Raw genomic sequence first — 18,236 nt, 5'->3', positions numbered from 1 at the left:
AACCAAATCTAGCATGATTCCTGTGATTGAGAAGTGGGTTTTCATCTTACGTTTGGATCCAATTGGGTGCCATTTTGAAACAAGATGGCGGACAGAACCTTTAAAAACTCCACCAATTTTTTGGTTTCTTCAAATTCCCAAGCAATGCCAGCTACATAGCTTGCTAGTACCAACACAAACCATCTTGTGCACTTCTTTGCCTTTTTGACTTAATGTTCTCAAGAAGCTGAATTCCATCACATCTGCACTTTCCCCTCAAAATTGCAGCACACACAATCCTAATGACTACTTTTGATAATTTAAAAGTCATTTAGAACTCTCACACACTTTGGGTAATAGCCATCAGGACAACGACCTGTGCAAGCCCCATTCATTACAAAGAGGGCATGCACTGGAGAACATTCAGATTGATGGGGCCCTTCTTCTGATTGCTAATTTTAAACTTGCAGGAAGATTTGAAATCACTCAAGCCAATAATTGCTCTGACTGATCTGCTGTGGATCTAAACATGGGGCCCTTTGTTCCCCTTGATTTTCCAGACTGTCCCAATTTGCTCATCAGCAAAAAAATATTTCCCTCTTTATGAAACACGTTGACATGGCCAGTCATGCAGTTCCGTCAGTATCACCCTGCTCTATTGGAGTTTATTCAACCATTAAAATGTAGCTTTAAGGACCAACATCACGTCCTCCTCCTCTCCCATCCATCTCCAAAAAATTCTTTCATTATATAACAAAAGACTAGTTTATAAAGCAAGCTTTTTTAAAAAATGCTATTCATCCCTTTCCAAACCTAACCAATTGTCTAAAGGCATCCAGGCAAATGAGAGCCATGAGATGCTAGTCTTCTCAACAGCATTCAGGCAGGAAACCTGGATTTATTTCTTTTTCAATAATTCTTATACCACACTTTTACCCAAAAGCCGATTTCAGGGTAGTGTGCATAAATACTTAAAACCAACAATACAATATTAAATGCATCAAAAAAATTATTAAACATAAACCATTGCATAAACATACAACAAAATTCAGAGGAACTGGGGAGTTCCAGTTCACAAAACAAAGCCTATAGGTTGAAGTTCTCTTCCCACTTAAGCTTCCTAAACTCTTGCCTGCCTTTTCTTGCATTGCAGGGGGTTGGACTGCATGACCCTTTGGGTCCCTTCCAACTCTATGGTTTCTCAGATAAAATACTGAGGAACCCTAGCAAAGTACAGCTTGCATAAAAAGCCAAGCATCTGAAAAATCAGTGCATCATCTATTGTATTTTTCTCCTAGTTCAGCTAAGCCCAAAGCCAGCAGGCTTAACTAAAGCTACTGGCTAACAAATACTTCAATAAACCAAGGGCAACCTGCTCCCCCTGCCTAGTCACCAAGGCTGGCATGAGCAAAGGCAATGTGCAGCAGCCTTCCCAACCTGGTGCCCACAATTTGACAATGGTTACCATCAACCCCAGGCCATACGATGCTAGGGCAGACTGGGGTAAGCCTGGTCTAGAGAGGTCACCTTAGCATATTTAATCCTCTACTTAGCATGAGCTGCTGATGGATTAAAGGACTTGCAACGTACCTTGGATGCAATGATGAAGAGTGTAGTCTCGGGGTTCAGCTCAGCCAAGGTTTTGGCCATGTGGGTACCGTCGATGTTGGAGACAAACCAAACACGAGGACCGCCCTTGGAATATGGCTTGAGGGCTTCTGTCACCATGAGGGGCCCCTAAAGACAAAAGGCTGTCAGAGCAGCTAAACATTTAGACCAAGTGCTTCCTTTGCAAAGAGAAGTCACGCAGCAGAACAGCTCACCAAATCTGATCCGCCAATGCCAACGTTGACCACATCAGTGATGGCTTTTCCCGTGTAGCCTTTCCAGTCACCGCTGCGAACTTTCTGCAAGTACAAAGATGGCCTTTATACAGTGCTTTCCAGTAATTCCAGTGGTTAGAATGTAGGACTAGGACCTGGGAGACTAAATCCCCACTCAGCCATGAAGATGGGACAATCGTTGCCTCTCAGCCTAACCTACCACACAGGGTTACTGTGTGGACACATGGTGAGGAACTGGGTGTTAGATTTCAATTGCTTGGTGGACCACTTGCTTAGCTTAGTGGGGAGGATTCCAGGAAAGAGGGGAACAGGTGAAGACCATCTTGCAACCCGTGTCAGCTGGGTTATTCCTCTCCCACTTACCAGGCCATCTACCAACTGCCCTGTGGGAAGGAGCTGGGTGACTTTTTAATAAGTTAATATTGTTTGTTTAAAGTTAAAAAATTAAATTTAATACTACTTGTTTTCTGCCTTGGAAGGAATTGTACCCTAGAAGGCAGCATATAAGTAACTGTAATAAACAAAAAATAGCAGAGCATTCCAATTCTATTTAAAGTGGCGTTTTCCAACCTTGGTCCCCTCCAGATGTTTTGGACTACAAAGCAGTGTTGGCTGGGGTTCATGGGAGTTGTAGTCTAAAACATCTGGAGGGGAACAGATGATCAGGAACGCTGATCACATTCCTGAATACGAAGCCCAGTTATATGGACTGTGATCTCATACAACCTTTGTTATTTAAATCTATGGAGTTTTGTGTATACAGTATATGACAGTATAGAATCTATATTTAAAAAGTTGTTCTCTCAACCATACAGAGCATGCCAAAGAGTCTACAGCAAGGAATATTTTGCAGAGAGACAGAACTGGGCTATTTAGGACAGTACTACAGCTCCCATCATTCCTATAGGCCATCCAATGATCAGGGATCATGGGAGTTGGGATCCAAAAACAGCTGGGGAACCAAGAGTGAAGAGCACTGTTATATAGTATATATACCTATATATATGTTATATAGAAGACAATATTTTTGCTACACAATGAACATTGATTTGTTCCAACAGAAATATGTAAACAGCTGAGGGACTACTAGTCCGCATGACAGCCGACATGATACCTGCCTTATCCACAGAGCACAACCAGCAAATACTTGGATACCTGGCAGAAATTCTTCATTTTCTCCAAAACTTTGTTCACTTCTGGGACTACATCTTTGCCATCAACTAGTATTGGAGTATTTGAGCGATTCCGCAAAGCAATATGGAGCACAGCTCGGTTCTAAAACGAGAAGAGACGACAAGACAGTTATGGATAGTGCCAAGCAACAACTACTTACCAAAACCAAGAATCTCAGCAGAACTGATTGGCACTGATCTGAAGGAGCAAGACAAACTATTTTCTGTTCTCTTTCTGCTGGTTTTCTTCTATAGTTTGGGACACAACCCACTAGGAACTGCTTCTTCCGGTAGACCACAGTGAATGGGAACTCTGCAATGACCATAAGAGTCTGGCTACTGGATCAGGCCAGTGGCCCATCTAGTCCAGCATCCTGTTCTCAGAGTGGCCAACCAGATGCTCATTATGGGAAACCCACAAACTAGACCCAAGCACAAGGACACTCTCCCCTCCTGCAGTTTCCAGAAACTTCACAAGTACTGTTTGGTGGCACATATGAGCCGCTCAGGCAAAGGATGTTGGGCACTGAGTCTCTTTTCTAAACCAAAAGGTGCTTGGGCCAAGAGGACCAGAGGAATTTAGATTGCAGCAGCCAGGAAGGAGAAGGAAATGAGACCACTAGTTGCTGATTGCCTTTGGAACCAAGAAGACCCTCCTGTCCTTCACTCAGCCACTCAAACATCTTGTGCATTCACTTGTTTTATATCTCTCAAAGCAGTTTCACAGTAAGGAGTTGAAAACTGTAAAATAATGAAAAATCAAGTACTATAAAACATGCAAATAATATACAGGTGATATAAATGATCTTTTTTTAATATTTTGTGTGTGTGTGTGTGTGTGTGTGTGTGTGTGTGTGTGTAAAAACTAAAATAAGCAGTAACAACCACAACTGGGTCAGATGCCATAGACTAGAGTGTAGTCTGGGGTTTCCAAAAAGGCTTCACTGGGCAGAAGTAGGGGTGAGGGAAACAGACATTTTTAAACAGCCAAGAATCAATTTGGCGAATGACGGGAGCAAGAAACAGACTGTAGAAATTATTGTTAAAGGTCAAAAATTATGACAGACTTGCATGTTTACTTCCTACAATTCTTTATTTGTATTGCTTTTCAAAGAAACTACAGAGTCTGGGAAGTATGTGTTTTAGAATACAAAACCCGCTTCTTTGAATGTATGTTCAATTAGTGAGATGAGATGGGTAGCTTGCCCTAACACAGGTAGGCCGTTAAGCTGGGGCTTATTACTAAACAGCGATGACAAACCTATTTATAACAATCTGATGTTCAACAACAGCAGACAGAGTGGGAGGAAGTGATGGCAGCCCCTTACCCACAGGAAGGGACACACAAGAAATCAAGGTTGTTTGGCTAGATGGTCCAGCCACAGGATGCTGGGCTAGATGAACCACTGGCCTGATCCAGCTGCAGGCTCTTCTGATGCTCTTAAGGGCCAGCCTAGGGAAGAAATTTATTCTGCCACCTGGGGGCAGGGAAGACAGGAAGAGTGATGCTGGAAAGCACTCTGGCACAGCAGTGGCACGGAAGACCAAGTTACACTCAAGCCCTGTGGGTAGCCCCCCTACACTGTTCCCTGTGTGTGGGTGGTGCAGGATTTACTTGTTATGTCCCTGCAGCAGCTTACAAATACAGGAAAAGGAAATCTAAACACATACACATCGCCACAATTTACCAACACAGGAATTTTCTGTTGCAGCAACAGCTCCAGAAGAGCAACAAAAGCAGAAACTGCCAATAGCGTTGCAAAAAGCAACAAACAAAACACTCCTTTCTTTCCACCCGATTACACGCACTACTTGAGTGCCACTGAGGAAAATGGCAGCATGCCCCTCACTTTTGCGTTCTGCGTGTCACAGGGCAAATGGACATGCGAAGGGGCTTCTGGTAATCTTGGTACACAGCAGAGGCCATCCTTCAGATAGCATTGTGCACCAAAATAATGAACACCAAAACCACAGAAGGGGAGCTTCAGTTGCCATGAAGAGGAAGTGGCTTCTACACACTTGACACATCTCAGAGAAGTTCCTTAACATTTAATGTGAAGCAATTATAAAATTCCAACAAAAACTTGCGGCATTTCTGCTTTGCAGTGGCAAAGAATGTGTGTTGAGAATAATACTTAGTGCCCAGTATGCAACACGCTTCATGTTATGGGTTATTATATTATAACCAATAAAATACAGAGCTGATTCAGGAATTACTGAGACAGCAATCCTTCTATCAAGCTCTGCATTATATTGTGGATTTTAGATCCACATGGAGGTGATGGCGGGACTGTCAGAAAGGAGGTTTCTCCAAGGTCAATCAGCAAAGACAGAGATCCATAGGGGACTTCCTGGTTCATTTCACATCCTGTTCACATCAGGTCAGCTTGATCTGTAACAACTATAAGGCTACTATTAGCCCAGAAAGGGGGAGAGAAGATATGAAACCCGTTCAAGATCATAGAAGAGGCATGTCCCCATAGAGATGCAATACACTTTTTGACAGAATGAGACTATTCACACATTTAGCTTCATGTGAAGTTAAAAAAAACTAACACAAAAACAAACCAGATATATTGGAAAAACTATACAATTTATTCATGAATCTGGCAACTGAAAACCAGTCTAATATTTAATCCTTGGACTACATAGCAAAATATCTAGAGGATGGTGGCCAGATCATTGCCTTTATACCCCCCAAACCACAAAAACCCAAGCATACACTCTCTGACTCTATTTTCCAGAAACCCTATACAGCTGCTTGAAACCCAAAGAAGTCCAAAGGTAACTGCTTTGTGTGCTGAAAACACCTCCTCCCTGTTACTGAGCAGGAACCCACAGACAAAATTAAAAAGTAGGTATACCTCAGTGAAGTTGATCTTTTCTCCAGTGAACATTTGCTCCCTTGCTTTCTCAACGCCCCTTGATTTTGCCTGAAAGTAAAAGTTGATCTTTTAGTAAATACGACCATCAGCTTTCCAAATCCACCAGTCACTTAAGAGATGACCCCCTCCCTCGCTAACCCCCTCCAGTATGCCAGTAGCTTCCTTTTACACACACACAATGTCATTCTTCTCTGCCTGTTCCTAAAAGATCCTCTAAATCAGGAATGGAGAGCCTCAGCCCCAGGACTAAATGTGGCCCTCCAGGCCCCCCTGAATTCTTTCGCAGCCACACCACTTACTGGCCCAGCTCCTCCCACCCCCCAGTTCAAGTCTGGAATATGTCCTTCCAACTCTGTGGATGCCCTCTTGGCTTACTTGAATGGAAGCTAGAAAGGGGTGTGTGAATGTGTGTACAAAGTAGTCTATACAAGTGTAAAATCACTTGCTGCTCTGCCATTCCTCCCCACCCCTGGCCCAGCCCACCCCTAGCACGTGGCCCCTGGAAGCTTGCCCAGGTTGCTTCAAATCACCTTCAACCTGGAACCCTCCAAATGTTTTTGAACTACACCTTCCATCAGTACTGGTTAAGCCTGGGCTAATGGGAGCAGATATTCTAAGCATTTGGAGGGCATTAGCTTTGGTATAACATTTGGTGAAGCCCCCCGTCCAACTGGACTGCAGTTTTCAAGCGCGGGGACAAGACGGTTGCCCCTTACATTTGTTGTCAGGGCAGCTGGGCTCTGTGTAAGCATGCAGGGAGATCCTGGGCTTTATGAAACCACAGCAAACCAAGGCCATGATGTGAAATTGGAAATACACCTTTGCTCACAAACACTATCTTGTACTGACAGACATTTGTGGGCAAGAGTCCACTGTTGTTCTGGAGCTTGGTTTGCTTCAGGTGTTCTGTAAAGCTTCATGTACATTGAAAGTGGCAGACTACCAGCTGCACTACGCTTTTCCTGATTATTAAAAACATATTTATTTACATACCCAGTTTTAATGTTCTTGGTTAGGGCAATAACAAGATTTTGTTTTTCTCAATACATTATATTACTATATCAGCTTCACTGCTGTAAACAGCTTTGGACTTTCTGTAACCAGAAGCTCTAAATAAATAGGATTCGTGTTCAAGGTGAATTACCAGTTCTATCAGCATCTTCATCACTTCCTCTGTAACCAAGTTCTTTGAATAGTCCACCAAGATATCCCCATGGTCACTCTTCAAGGTCAAGCTGCCAAAAGAATTAAAAGCAAGCCATCATGTTATGTGAACATTTTCAGAAACACTGCACCACCACATGGGTGATTTTAAAAAACAAGATTTACTGGATATTAGCCAACATTGCTTGTTTGTATTCACATGCCCCAGGTCACAAGAGCATGATAAACATTCAAGGCAAAGAGCACCAAGAGACTTCCTCAGCTCACTTCTTGGGCTTCTGGGTAAGATCAAGTGTGGCATCAACCTGCAGTTTCCACTTTGCAACAGAGTCTGCTCGTTCCAGCATAATTTTTGCACCTTTTCATTTCTCCTACTCTCTCCACTTTCTGCTTCTGTAACATCTTCCCTGAAGAAGAGTTCCAAAAAACTCAAAAGCTTGCCATTATTTTGTGACACTTTGGTTGTTCCTAATAAAAGTGTTGTCCAACTCTGGACTTTGGAGCTGCAACTGTAGTGTGTGCCCCTCCCAAAAGATTTTTATCAATGCACCCACCCAGGTGAAGAGTCACATCTAATGCTAATCGCAGCACAGAAACATGCATGAATATTAATAGGGCAATGGATTTTAATTGCTTTTTAATATTTATTTTGTGTGGTTTTTAGTTGCATCTTTTATTATTTATGCTGTGAGCTACCTTGGGTGAGCTACTGGGAGAAAGGGCTGATATAAATTAATAAAGTAATGTAAATAATGATTTGTGAAGGAAGCATGTGGAATAGTAGGGTTTATATTTTTAAGGCAAAGGTAATTCATGGAGAAAGAAGAGTTCATCCCTTCTGCTTATTTACATACTAATCCTATTTGGGAGTTGTATAATCTAATCCTCAACTGTCTCCAAAATATGTGGGCTTAGCTAGCCAGCCAGCCCAAACATGCCCGTACTGCATCAGAGGCTGGAGAGTTCAGAGTAATATAAGAGAGTTAGCCCTTCCCACAGTGTGTACACACATTTGCAGATTTACAGTGTTCAAAGCTAGCCAGAGAGCTCAGGAAAACACCAATGGCAATGGCTACAACCCCACATTCTAACACTAGCCTTGGATTGCTGCAATACACAGGTAGGAAGGAATTGCTAATTAAGAAAACGCAAAGTTGACTCTCAGTGGGGCAGGCTGGAAACAAGACACTGGCCATTCAGGAACACAGGTAGGGAGAGGATGCCCCAGTTTTATTTCCACAGCTGGCTTTGCAGAACCTCCAAGATGTTTTCTGAAGCCTCCCTTGACAGAGCACCTTCTGCTTGAGCGCCCATCCTGCAGTGCAGCATCCAAGAATATACAGAGCAGCTACTCAGGTGGAAAGAGATGAGTCACGCAGGCAGCAGCCATGAGTCCACAGAAGCATAGACTTGGGCCAAGTTCTTGTGTATATTTTGCCTCCCCTGATATGACCAGAACCCTTGTCGCCACAGTTTGAGGGAAAGTAAGAAACACCTTTATGGTGCATTCGGATATGGGCCACAACCCACTGCAGGAATTTCCTACACACAGAGAGAGAGCCTAGGAGAAGTGAAAGATTCTGCCACACCAAGCTAAAAAAGTCCAAATGGCACACACACTCTGAACAGAACTTTCTGTTCATCCTCTTTCACAAGCCCTATTTCAGCTTCCCAGTGGATCATGTCCCTTCTCCCACATGCTACTTTTAATGGGGCTCAAAATCCACTATTTAGCTCCATCTCAGTTCTGCAGAGCTTGCACTGAAATGAATGGAGCCGCACAACTTATTTCAGAGTTGTGTGCAGCAGTGGCAGAGGTTGCTAGAATAAGGCTGTATGTCAGACATTTGGAGACACACACACACACACACACACACACACACAGCCAGATGCCAGGCCAGTTGGATTTACTAATTTATTAAAACGCTCAAAATCTATCAACCAGAGTCATATGCAAAAGGGCACACTGTTAGAATTAAATAAGCACGTTCTGAACTTAGGAATTCCTTTTCTGAACTTGTTCAGACGCTCGACACAACAGTCTGATCCTGGTTAGCCATATTTATGTCAACAGCCTGATTTAGGTGGGGGAAAACTGGTTTGTGGTTGCTACTGCTGAACAATTGGGGAGTCAGAAAGCCTATAGCAAAACAGCCAGAGATCTACCTTCTGCCCACTCCTATCTAAAAAAGTAGAATGTCATGCCTGCTACTGCCAATCAGTTGACAGGACTAGGCTAGACTGACTGTAAGTCTGACCCAGTACAAGAAATGATGCTCTTGAGCAGGGTGCTTAGGAACCTGTAATATTTTTCTAGCTTTTACAGTAAAATGTTTACATATCACAGAGCATTTTTTTAAAAAAATGATTTCCACCTGCAGTCTAAAGTGATAGTCTATTTTTTTTATTTTTCACACACACACAAAATTTCACAAAATAGCATGTATGTGGTTTACAATAAAAATTGTATAACTGTATTTTAACAAGCAGTTTACAATAATACATAAAGCCATACAATAAAAACAATGCCAATCAAAATAAGACATCAATCAACTCAGTGGAAAGATGAATTCTGAACTGCCCACATATAGTGGAATAGTGAAGTTTTCAGTGTTGCAACTGTTCTGAGGAGTGCAACACAGACAACGAACGAGGGTTAAAAAGTAGAGAAAAGCGTGCCATGTAAGAAGCCACAATCAGTGGTATCTAATCCCAAGGACGGCTTAGCTGGTCACATCTGTCAGCAGCTAAAAGTTCATGACAGCCATTTAGAAAGGCCATGATAGCTACAGTAGGAAAAGGGAAGTGCAATTAATTTCGTTTTGTTAGGACATCCTTGCTATGCTGAAAAAGAGAAGCAGCACATTGAAAATGGTCTCTGTCTAAAACTAGAGCACCATCATGCTGGCCTACCTCTGGTGAACCACTAAATGCAAGTCCAAAATAGGAAAGAAACAAGACCCAACAAGAAACAAATTTTTGATTTTGAGCAAATGGGGTTTGGGGACAGGGGAACATAACACACTCATGCACACGAAAGCTCATACCAAGAACTAACTTAGTTGGTCTTTAAGGTGCTATTGGAAGGAATTTTTTTATTTTCTCTGCACGAAGGTTGCTCTGGGAAGTCCCTGCTCCAAAAGCTTTCTCTGTAGACTAGTATCCATTAAGAGTAAGGCCATTTCAGTAGTTGCTGTTTCCTGAAGGCAGGCCATGGGGACTTAGCTTTTCAATGAGTTTAAGCAAGCAGAGAAAGGCTAGAATATCAAACAAGGCCTTTGAGACGCCTAGGGCATGTGTGTGTTCTGCATGCCCACACAGCTAAGAAAAGTAAACTACAGGTGGAATATAAGAGGAAATCAATCTTTTAGTGTGGCAGCTTCACACTTTGTTTAGACAAGCCTACCCAGATATTTAGAATGTTAACATGTGCTTGACTCTACTTTTAGCTTCTCGTGGATTTAAATTATTTTTCAACAGTAACTGTTTTTACATTTTTACTTATTTTATTGTTTTATTCTTGTTGCAAACAGCTTTGGAGGTTTCTTTAAGTGGTGTAACAAATTATGTGAAATACCAGCAGGTTGACATCACTCAAACCATCCTTCCCTAACCTAGTGCCCTCCAGATGTTTTGGATTACAATTCCCATCATGGCTGGGATGTGGAACATTTGGTGGCCACCAGGTTAGGGAAGGCAGCTGACTTAAAACAAAAGCCCTATACTGGCACTAATGGGTCACCAGAAGGGATAGCAATTCAGTGTGGTTTGAAGATTAAACTGTTTTGGTTTATTTTTCAATTATTCCAGAATGTATCAACTGCTCTATATAAGCCTCAAATGGTGCAGAAGGTGGCTTGAAGACAGGGCATCCTATAAAGCTTTTTCAGCTTCTAGGCAAGTTTCTAGCTCAGCTAGCCACCAATATCACTTTAGCAGCCCAGCTTCTTGCATGATGTTCAGCAGCATTTTATTGGTTCCCCAAAAACACCACACCCTGGAGGCAGTTGAGAATAATTCCAGGGATGGGCTCATTTCAGCCTTGCAGAGTCTATTTTTACTATCATCCCCACGGTGCACTGATGCGTTGTGACAGTTGAAAAGGAAGAATGCATACTCAAAGCCTCTTTAACATAACAAATCTGAATTAAGAGATCCCATGAATGCCCACCTCGCCCAAGAGCACAGATCCCTTCCAGACCAGACAAAGCTCCATCTAGTCTTTGCAAGAATCAGGGCAACCAGCCAGACAACCAGGTGATCTTAATACTGGGATGGGCAGGAAGCAGAACATGACCCACCTGCTACCTTTCAATGAACAGGATTATTGCACACAAGGCCCCAGAATTCGCAAGAGAGAAATGCCTCCATGGGTGTCTCAGAATGAAGCACTCACACAACATGGACTGATACACATTGGCACTCAAGCTTCCAACAGGTACCAAACAGTTACCTGATTAAATCCATTGCAATTCACCACCCATCTGCTTGTCTGCAGGAAATAGCCATAGTCTCCTCACCCCGTGCAGAAAACAAGCCAGTGGCAACTACAAAGCTACCAAGGGCTAGTAAACCTGATGGACATGCTCTGCCTACACAATCAGAGGCAGTAATGCTTCTGAACACCGCTTGCTGGAAACTGCAGGAGGGGAGAATGCTCTTGTGCTTGAGAGTTTCCCACCAACATCTCAGTGGCCACTGTGAGAACGGGATGCTGGACTAGATGGGCCATTGGCCTGATCCTGCCAGGGCTCTTCTTGTGTTCTTAAGGCACAGAATCACGGGCTACTAGATTCCGACAGTATTTTTTTCCCTTTTTAGATCTAAATGAAGGTAAATTACACTTTTGACTAGTCCTGCCTTAAAATATTTACAAGTAACCCCCCCAAAATAAAAATCAAAGTAAACATTTTCGACTTTGTTGACGTGTAACATTTAGGCAACACCAAGTCCACTTTATTGAGTTTTGTCCCTGATCAAGCATTTTTGTTAACTACTTTTTTTAATTTATTAAAGTTTCACAAATTTTATCAGACACAACAATACAAACAAAAACGAAAAAAAAGAAAAAGTATAATTTCAAAACCTTATTTTCTTAAGACTTACTTCACCGACCTCCTCATACCTCCCCTTTCTGCATTCCCATTTCAAATATTATGTTCAGCAAATCCTCACCCTTAATTTTATCTAATTGTCAACCTTTCTTTTCTTTTAACTTAATCTTTACAGCTGTACACTTAATTTCTAAAACCACATCATTCTAGCACTCATAAATTTTGCAATATTTCTTAAGATAATTCTTGAATTTCTTCCAATCTTCTTCCGCCGTCTCTTTTCCCTGGTCTCAGATTCTGCCAGTCATTTCTGCCAGTCCCATATAGTCTATCACCTTCATCTGCCATTCTTCCAAGGTGGGTAGGTCTTGTGTCTTCCAATACTTTGCGATGAGTATTCTTGCTGTTGTTGTAGCATACATAAAGAATGTTCTGTCTTTCTCTGGCACCAATTGGCCGACAATGCCCAGGAGAAAGGCCTCTGGCTTCTTAAGGAAGGTATACTTAAATACCTTTTTCATTTCATTATATATCATTTCCCAGAAAGCCTTAATCTTTGGGCATGTCCACCAAAGGTGAAAAAAGTACCTTCAGTTTCTTTACATTTCCAACATTTATTATCTGGCAAGTGGTAAATTTTTGCAAGCTTGACTGGGGTCATGTACCACTTATAAATCATTTTCATAATATTTTCCTTTAAGGCATTACATGCCGTAAATTTCATACCGGTGGTCCACAACTGTTCCCAGTCAGCAAACATAATGTTATGACCAATATCTTGTGCCTACTTTATCATAGCTGATTTCACTGTTTCATCTTGTGTATTCCATTTCAACAGCAAGTTATACATTCTTGACAAGTTCTTAGTATTGGGTTCTATCAGTTCTGTTTCTAGTTTTGATTTTTCCACCTGGAAGCCAATTTTCATTTTTGTTAACTACTTTTGGCACCTAGAGAAGTTATATGGCATGCATAAAAAGTCAGCTGAATAATATGTTACATTAGATTGCTACCAATTTATTGCAGCAGAATATTTCATGAGGATTCAAAAAATTTCCACAAGACTCCACCCCAATCACAGTTCCTTACTCTCGGCAAAACTGAGGCACAAAAAATCACCCATATTTCCATTTTACAGATGAAGAAACTCATCTGAAATCAAACGTTCTAGCTACCATTAAGCAGGCATTAGGGAACAATGTGGGGCACTGGGTGGTTGGAATGTTTCTTTAGAACAGACACATGAGAGATGAGATCAAAAATTGATCTGATGCTCAGACGTGTTCACTTTGCAGGGAACTCTACAATAGGAGGAATAATGGCCAGTCTGCCCGCTATCTGCTCTTCAGGTGCTCTGAACAAAATGGAATGGAGTCAGGCCACTAAACAAAAGGTTCCCTGGATAGGTGAGCCTGGGAAAAATCAACCAGCCATTAAAAAGAAATTATTTCCTTCCATTATTTTTAAGTAAACTGCGTCAGTTCAGTGGTTCCCAAAATTTTCCTTGAATGGGATTGCACATTCCCAGATTGTGGTTATGAGTACTGGACTACCTGGGAGGCTAGAGTTCAAAGCCCTGCCAAGTCCTGAAGCTCACTGAGTGACCTTGGGTCTGTCACTGACTCTCAGTCCCTAATCTACTCCACAGAGTTGCTGAAAGGATCGGAGGGGAGAACTATATTGTACACCTTAAGCTTCCTAGAAGAAGCAGAGGGAAATGAATGTAATAAACTATGTTTCACAGAACAGTATAGATCAGAAAATTACCCTTGTCTATTGACCAGTAGGAGGTAAATGTTTTGGTGCAACTGTAAAACCTACCCAAAGGTTTTTCTTTTTAAACTGTTAGGTAACTCTTGCAACAAATTCCAGCCTTATGAAACTTATTATGAACACACTCAGGGTAACCAAGATATTGATTTGCAAGTCATTTTACTGCTAAGATTTTACAAAAGTTTAATATGAAAGCTGCCTCATGTGTGAGAGACAAAGTGATGATGCTTTAAGTTACAAAAGCGTTATATTATGGAGGCTAGGAATTAAAGGCCAATCGCAGGAGGTGCCTATGATACCAGTTATCACATGCATGATATGTACATCTGTGACACCAATGCAGACATATGTATTTCAGTGCATCCACATGTGGAGAAAAGCAAGCAATGGTGTAAATGCAATTTCAAACAGCACAGCAATATCCATGCAGCCAGTCATGTGTGAAGCATCCTTAGGTCATGATAGAGCTAGCCATTCAGAGGCAAAAGGCTCATTTAATCAGGCCTCTTCATCTAGATCCGGGATCTCCTACCTTCTTAGGCCTGTGGACACATTTGGCTTTTTGAGCAAGTGTCACTGACTCCACACCCTTCCATCATTTTTCACCCTCCTCACCTGGATCAGCCTCTCTGCAGAGAGGCAAAAAGCATGTGCACACACGGAGGGCCATCTATACTGGTATTACTAATATAGTACTTGTGACTATGAGTGTCACGATAAATCAAGAGGTAGAAAGAAATAAAGCTTATTTGCCTGTTATACTTCAATGTATATTAGCACTATGATGTTTGAGCCTCGTTCCTCTTTGTTTATGGAGTGGAGAAATCATCTACTTCAATTAATTGCTAAGAAATATGGAACCTCTGGGGTTGGGAATATTCCTCTATGTGCAGATTTTATTTGCCTTTTTAATCTGCCCTTGTATTTCATTCTTTATAGCTTTTATTGTGTTGTTAAACGGCGTTCCGTGTGCTGCGCTGGCTCGCCAGATGCAGCTTGTCACGCTGGCCACGTGACCCGGAAGTGTCTGCGGACAGCGCTGGCTCCCAACCTCTAGAGTGAGATGAGCGCACAACCCTAGAGTCTGTCAAGACTGGCCCGTACGGGCAGGGGTACCTTTACCTTTACCTTGCATTGAAAACTCCAATAAAAATTATTAAACAAACAAAGTGTGTGCGCGCACACACAGTCTTTGCTTTTTCAAAGGATCTGGGTAAATGTCAGATCCAGTAAAATTTGGCTGATACTTCAGAAGCACATACAAGCACATAGAGCTGAAAAGGAAAGCGGGAAAGAGCACCAGGCTCCCCTCCCATATGCTATAAATTAAGGAACATGACCTCTGGATGCCACTGGGGTCACAGATGACCTGTTTATTGAGCTGCCTTCCATATTTGCAGGGGCATTAGACAATGCGGGTCATTTGTGGATTTGTCTGAAGGAGGCTGGACAATGTTAATACAAGTGTCATTCCGCAATTTTCTTATAGCAAGAAGTCCCTTATTTGTTGTGCAAAAGATCCAAATCAGCTTTATTTCCACAACCTGATATTTGCCAGGATGCGACTGAATCCCACCTGAATACAGGGAGTCTGGAAGTGCCCTCAGATAAGGAGGCAAAATTTCCACATTAGAGAAAGATGAGGCACTCATATATGCTCTATGTCAGGAATAGGCAGCAATCAGATGGAAACCAGGAGTCACACCACTTAATTTCCATTTTAAAGCACAATCATCACCTAGTCCTCAAGATATAAAGGCAGAAATTCAACCTCAAGAGGAAACATTTACTGATCATTTCACTGTCCTTAGCCATATGGCTAAACTTAGGGCAGATTCCACAATGTGCAAAATGTCATCTAATGGTCTGCCACTTATACACAGGTAGCATTATTACTGCCACATTCCTAAAACATTTCCTGGTAATGGGGCTTGCTTAGATAGGATTGTGCTGTATATAAAGGAGTAGAAGCTGAAACAAGGTGACAATGGACAAGAATTTGCTCCCTGTTTTTAAAGAGGAAATGGAAACTAGAAATAATTCTAGTTGCTTGGAAACTATGGCAATGCAACTGACTCTGGTTTTCAACCCACTCCCCAACTCCAAAAAAACCCCCAATTGCTAAGTTTCCCTTTGCATTTATTTTGCACATGACAGAATCAGTCTCCTAATTTGGGCTTCATTTGTGGACAAATTGTGAAGCAACCTTGGTTGTGTGCTGCAGCCGTCTTCTGTTACACCAGCCACAGCTCAGCAATGGAGAGCCCATGCTTCCTATGCAAAAGGCCCCAAGTCCAACCCTTTTCAGTAAATTGTCAGAGAGCAAGTACGCCAGCCTTCCCCAACCTGGCGCCCTTTCCAACTGTTTTGGACTACAACCCACATCAGCACTGGTATCAAATAGGTGTCCTGGCTGGGGCCAATGGGAATTGCAGTCCAAAAGATCTAGAGGAGGTTATCTGGCTGAAGGCCTTTTTCTGGCTAAGACTTGATTGCTCAAGAGGGGGGGGGGTGGCGACTTACTTTGCCCATAAGTCAAACACATAACAATTTGAAATGAAGCCAAGTAGTTCACCAATCAGTTTCTATTCTTTCCATACCAACCTGCAAAATCTGGCGCTGCAGCATCTTAAGTTTCGAGTAATTACTAAATCACAAAGTGGATTCTTTCAGAGCCACACCAAAAAATCTTAAGGTGATTTGTCACAATTTGTTTAGAACCAAATTTCTTAGCTGTCTTTTATTATCGAGAGCTGGACAAAATAATAGCTGTAACCTGGAATTATTTTTTTATGGCAATGCTCATCACTTCCCCAGCCCCACTCCCCTTCAATGTCATCCATCATCATTCCAGCTCCTGGCTCCTCAGTATGGAAAAAAAAGGTGGAGGAGCCCAATTCTGAGCAACAATCTGGAGCAGGCGAGAAAGACCCGAAAGGTCCACGTGCAGAGCAGAGAGCCGTTTGAGATGCTGAATAAATCTGTTGCACGAGTCAAGCTATAGCACAGACGACGGGCAATGAATGACACGTCCCGTTCCCCACTTCCCCTCCGTGCATTATAATGGGGGTTGGAGCAGTGGGGAAGTTAGGGAGACCAGCATCAAGTGCCAATACTTAACGATCCTAGACTCTGTCCCCAACCTGCTCTTTGCTCAGCTCCATTCGGGCGCCTCTGAGGCGGAGTAATGGGGCAGGCAAAGCCAGCCCTATGGCTGGTTGTTAAGTAAGCAAAAAGGCAACCGGGCAAGCAGGTGGGTGGGGGGCTAGCCGAGGTCGGTGGGGCAGTGCCCCCCTAGGCCTGGCCTCCCCGGAGTTGGTGGAGGAAGAGGCGAGGCGGCTCGCCGTGACTCAGCAAGAGAAGCCTCCCGCGCGAACGGCCCACAATGCCCCTCTCGCTCTGCCGGCAGCCGCGGCTGTGCCTGTCCGCACGTAGCGCGTTGCAAGGAGGAGTCAAGGGCAAGCAGGCGGGCGGCCACCGGAGCGGCCCCGACGGCGCGCCCGTCCTGCCTCGGGGCTACAGAAGATCAGGCGAGCCCGGAGCTGCTTTTGCAGCGCGTCCTGCGACTCGGGGCCCGCTTGCAAGCCGCCGCTTCGCAGGCGGAGCTGCCCGGCCATCGCAGGTGCCCCTGCCCCGCGATGGCCGTCGAGAGACAAGTCCCGGCGCGGCCAGAGAGGAGCAGCAGCAGCCCGCCCGTCGGGCCCCGCCGCGTGCGCGTTCGCGGGACCGACCTGAACTTGCTGAAGCGCTCCGGGTCGGCCTGGAAGAGCTGTCGGAGGACGAGCTGGGCGCCGTGGGCCTTGTGCCAGGCGGCCAGTTTCTGGAAGGCGGCGTCGGCAGAAAGAGCCATGATGCCGAGTGGCGGAGCGGCGGTGGCGGCTTAGCGAGCGGGAGATGCGGGCGCGGAGAGGGAAGCGGAGGCGGAGCAGGAGGAGGCGAGGCGGGCGGAGCAGGCGCTTTTGAGCAGGAGGCGCGGAGGGCGGGCGGACCGGCCCCCTGCTCAGCAGGCTCCGCCCCGTGGCGAGCCGGCCGAGGAGGCCCCGCCTTCGGGAGAAGAGGAGGCTGCCGGGCGCGTCTCTGATGGAGTGCCCACCCGGGCAGCTCCACCTGCCTGCCTGCCTCTGCGGGGAAGGGGCGAGTCGCAGGCAGTCCAGAAGACATCCTTCCACAGTGGCTGATTTCTGATTTTAACTTTTTAACGTATGGTTTTTAGGTACAAGTGTTGTAAACCACTCTGATGTTTTGTCTGAAGAGCAGCACGCATATATATATATACACACACACACACACACACACACACACAAAAATAAAATAAAATAACACTGATTCTCAGGGTAGTTGGAGCAGGTGGGCAGGGGGAAGCTT

At 43.8% G+C, this 18,236-nt stretch overlaps 1 protein-coding gene across 1 annotated transcript in view; it reads right to left on the bottom strand.

Annotated features, from left to right (window-relative positions):
- The window catches only part of GPI (glucose-6-phosphate isomerase), a 32,301-nt gene extending 14,386 nt beyond the window's left edge, over positions 1 to 17,915 (bottom strand). The window contains exons 1-6 of the mRNA XM_083515192.1: positions 17,603 to 17,915; positions 7,025 to 7,115; positions 5,860 to 5,928; positions 2,979 to 3,098; positions 1,803 to 1,886; positions 1,570 to 1,716 (exon numbers count right to left, since the gene is read on the bottom strand). Coding sequence (XP_083371318.1) covers positions 1,570 to 1,716; positions 1,803 to 1,886; positions 2,979 to 3,098; positions 5,860 to 5,928; positions 7,025 to 7,115; positions 17,603 to 17,721 — 630 coding nt within the window. The 5' untranslated portion in view covers positions 17,722 to 17,915. The remainder of the gene's footprint in view (positions 1 to 1,569; positions 1,717 to 1,802; positions 1,887 to 2,978; positions 3,099 to 5,859; positions 5,929 to 7,024; positions 7,116 to 17,602) is intronic.
- Positions 17,916 to 18,236: the final 321 nt, after the last annotated feature.

This window comes from Podarcis liolepis (genome assembly GCF_965112155.1).
Source record: "Podarcis liolepis genome assembly, chromosome: 7".
NCBI classification, from domain to species: Eukaryota; Metazoa; Chordata; class Lepidosauria; order Squamata; family Lacertidae; genus Podarcis; species Podarcis liolepis.
Note: the sequence above shows the minus strand (reverse complement) of the source record. Positions and strands in the feature narration are given on the sequence as shown.